The sequence below is a fragment of the Microtus ochrogaster genome, chromosome 26 (assembly GCF_000317375.1).
Source record: "Microtus ochrogaster isolate Prairie Vole_2 chromosome 26, MicOch1.0, whole genome shotgun sequence".
In the NCBI taxonomy this organism is placed as follows: domain Eukaryota; kingdom Metazoa; phylum Chordata; class Mammalia; order Rodentia; family Cricetidae; genus Microtus; species Microtus ochrogaster.
This window is the reverse complement of record NC_022025.1, coordinates 15,427,149-15,431,158: the sequence shown is the minus strand read 5'-3', so window position 1 is coordinate 15,431,158 and position 4,010 is coordinate 15,427,149. Positions and strand designations below refer to the sequence as shown.

At 42.9% G+C, this 4,010-nt stretch overlaps 1 protein-coding gene across 1 annotated transcript in view; it reads left to right on the top strand.

Moving 5' to 3' along the window:
• Positions 1-4,010, top strand: part of LOC101996899 (tyrosine-protein phosphatase non-receptor type substrate 1-like) — a gene marked incomplete at its 5' end in the record, with an annotated part of 13,194 nt that overhangs the window by 3,597 nt on the left and 5,587 nt on the right. Inside the window, one exon of the mRNA XM_005358395.1 lies at positions 1,560-1,910. Coding sequence (XP_005358452.1) covers positions 1,560-1,910 — 351 coding nt within the window. The remainder of the gene's footprint in view (positions 1-1,559; positions 1,911-4,010) is intronic.

Genomic DNA, 4,010 nt, shown 5'->3' with positions numbered 1-4,010 from the left:
GCTAGCCAATAAGAGGCTGGAACTAATGGGTCAGGCAGTGATTAAAAGAATACAGTTTCCGTGTAATTATTTTGGGGCATAAGCTAAGCTAGCCATGTGGGCGGCCAGGTGCCGGGGACGCAGCACTGCCGCTCTTATTTCAACACACTCCAAATACATTTTTTTTTCTTTATTGTACCTCTGCCCCTGCAGTGCTGCCTAAGAAATGTTATGGTACACATTTCCATGATTTTAGATATTTTTTCTAACCTACTAAATCCTCTGTGGACTCTGTCCATTGGACTAATAAAATATATACCCCTCACATGTTGACTCATGAGTTGACTCCTCAATATCATTTGGTTCCTTCTCATAGTTTCTCTCAGTTTGGTGTTATATTATTTTTCTATTTAGACTCTTCACTTTCTTTAGTATTTTTCCTTACTTTCCTTTTGCTCCTCTCATATCTCAAATTAATGTTGCACATTCTTGGTCCAGTAGTATAGGACAGTGCAGCACAATGCAGTCCTACAAGATCCCCAAGTCCAGGCAAGAAGGAGACAGATGTGTCAGCTATGGGACTTAGAGTAACTGAGTAAATAGAGTGCTGTGATGGGAAAACAGGCGACAAGACAGAGTGTCTCCAGGTGACCACATCAGGTGCAAGGGAACAATCAGAGCCTCCTGGAGGGCGGGGCACTGTGACCCCTTGGTAGCAGCCATGTCACACCAAACTAGAATTTCTGACCTCCAAAGTGTGAAATAAAACTTCTCTGTTGTGTCAAACCATTACCTTTGTAGGAATCTGTTTTGTCATTCTTGAAGTTAATAGAATGTTGGGGCCAGAGGGAGATGGTTTGGGGGTTAAGACCACTTGCTATTCTTCCATGGGACCCAGGTTTAAGTCTGAGTACCCACATGGTGACTTATAACTATATATAACTTCAGTTCCAAGGTCTGTGACTCCCTCTTCTAGATTCCTTGGCCACTAGACATGTATTTGGTGCATAGACATACGTGGAAGAAAAATACCAATACACATAAAATTGATTTATTAATGTGATAATAATACATACTTTAAAACTGGTAACTTAAACTGGGTTTTATTTCTCTAATTAATATGCATGTTATTGCATGTTGGGAAATAGCTATGGCATTATCACTACACCTGATAAAGCAACCCAGCGACTTGGGGGCCTGACCTAGAATCTGGTCACCAAATGTACATCTCACCAACTATACCTCACACTTAACATTTACATCACTGGTCTCAAAGAGTCAGGTAATCACATACAGTATTATTATATCAGAAATGCAACATGCCATGTGCACAGAAAATGAAAACCAAGCTGATACTGGCCTGAGAAGTTCAAACAGAATTGGGGCTTCATGAAAATACTACCAAAGACTCAGCATCTCTGTGATTCATTTCCTCATCTGTTACATTCGTTTGCTAAGAGGCCCAAGTGAGGGCCTGTAATCACCTAGTGCTCAGGTCTAGGTAGTAGCAGTGTTTGATGACAAACTAGAGGAACCTGTGGGTTCTCCTCATGATAAGCACTAACTGATGTTTCCTGCAGGAGCAGCTACACTGAACCTGAAGGTGACTCAGCCTGAGAAATCAGTTTCTGTCCGTGCTGGAGAATCAGCCACTCTGAACTGCACTGTGACCTCCCTGCTCCCTGTGGGGCCCATGAAGTGGTTCAGGGGCACAGGACAGAGTCAGAAACTAATATATACTTTCACAGGACAGAAGTTTCCCAGAGTCACAAATGTTACAGATGTTACAAAGAGAAACAACCTGGACTTTTCCATCCGCATCAGTAATGTCACAATTGATGATTCTGGTACTTACTACTGTGTGAAGTTCCAGAAAGCAGACTCTAACAAGGAGTTTCTGTCTGGGGAAGGCACAGTGCTATATGTTCTTGGTAAGTACTGTGTTATCCTTGTCCCTCATATCTCCAACAAGTCAAAATGTGTCCAACAATGAAGACGGAAGCCTGTGAGTGACGCTCATGCTCATAGGGTGACTTTACCCAACTGTGGGCCAAGGAAGCTGAGGAGAGGACATGCTGTGGGCTAGCGGTGCCATTTCTGGTAAATGGAGGTGAACCCATACCCTTGCCTACATCACGATACCTACCATTCTCAATCTGCCCCTCTCTAGTGGCTAGATAAAGACAGCTGATGCCTTGTTCAGTGACAGAACAATCCTGGCCTACTGTGTCCAGAGTGTATTACCTCACCCAATTAAGTCTTCTCTTTCTGCCAGACAACCTGGGCCTAGGGTATGCCTGGTTCTTTTCTAGATGTCAAACAGCAAGAAGCAGAAAAGCATGAACTCTTTCCCCAAGATGTGAGTCTCCTCCCCGCCAAGATGAAAACAAATCAAGGCAAAAAGTGACAAGTCCAGGGCACAGTATGGTTTTCTTACTTGTTCTGTGTCCACAGCAAACTGAGATCCATTGGTATATGCCCACATTCACTGTGGAATCTCTGATCCTTGGCTTACATCTTTGTCTTGGGTCTCTCTGGAAACATTTTGCATCCTGCTTTCACAGGCACTAGAGGTTCTGGGCTATGGAGACTTAAGTCCTGGAATTAGTCTCCATGTAGATGATCTCCAATCACAGTCCTGGAGTTGGTCTCCATGTAGAGTGAGTCCACAGGGGGTACTCACTTCACAGACTCTCCCTGCTAGCACAGTATATAGGCCTGCTGTACTGGAGGAGTGAAGTCATATAACACATTTAGAGAAACTCCTGACTTGTAGGAAATGTCTCATCAATGTGAGCTTTGTTACTCAGAAGTCATGTGACCTTGGACTCTTACTTTCCCTCTCCAGGCCTTAGTTATCAATTAAGTTGGGGGTGGGGTTGGTGATTCTCAATCTGGTTTCTTTTTTCTTTGGAATAATGTGGGAAACAGATAAATCTAAGATCCATGTTTCTTTATTTGATCCAATATGGATTTCAGCATCTGAAATATTAAATGTTTCCAGAATGTTCTAAAAGCAGCTTGGGTTTAAAATTTCCTCAGATACATATTATGAAACAGGAGATGATTGTGATTATTCCCTTGATAGACCAACATCACCAAGCTGAGGCAGAGCCAACCCTTATGCTTCAGAATAACAGTGCCCACAGTGCTGCACACAATATCCTAAATAGCAAGTAATTGGTATTTCTTATGAATATTTCTCTTATGAGAAATGCCAGGAACATTTCTCAGAAAGGAGACCCCAGGGTCCCCAAGATCCAACCAAGGCAGAACACTGTTCAACCTCAATCTCAGGGCACAACTCTCATATATTGCACAGGGCTGCAGAGGAACAATCTCTGAGGCCTGACGTTTCTCTTTCACTGAGAACTCTACCTTAATGGCACAGGATGTTGCTGAGCTCAGTCTTACAACCTTCTCATGCTCATCTGCTCTCTATAATTACCCGCTCTGGAGGAAGTGCTTGCAGTCCTGATTGTGCCGTAAAAGCCACTGGACAACTTAGTAAGAAGATCCCTAAGAAAGAGGAGGATGTCAGAGTACAGAACAGCGTTTCTCAGCCTGTGGTTCACGACCCATCTACTGGTTGAACAGGACAACAGTTTCATATCAGATATTTATATTATGATTTATAAAAGTAGTGAAATTACAGTTATGAAGCAGTAACAAAAATAATTTTATGGTTGGGGGCTGGAGAGATGGCTCATTGGTTAAGAGCATTGCCTGGGCGCTGGAGAGAAGGCTCAGTGGTTAATAGCACTAACTGGTCTTCCAGAGGTCCTGAGTTCAATTCCCAGCAACCACATGGTGGCTCATAGCCATCTATAATGAGAACTGGCGCCCCCTTCTGGCATGAGGGGCACTCATGGAAGGAATGCTGTATACATAATAAATATATAAATATTTTTTTTTAAAAAAAAGAGCATTGCCTGCTCTTCCAAAGGTCCTGAGTTCAATTCCCAGCAACCACATGGTGGCTCACAACCATCTGTAATGAGGTCTGCTGTATACATAATAAATAAATGAAT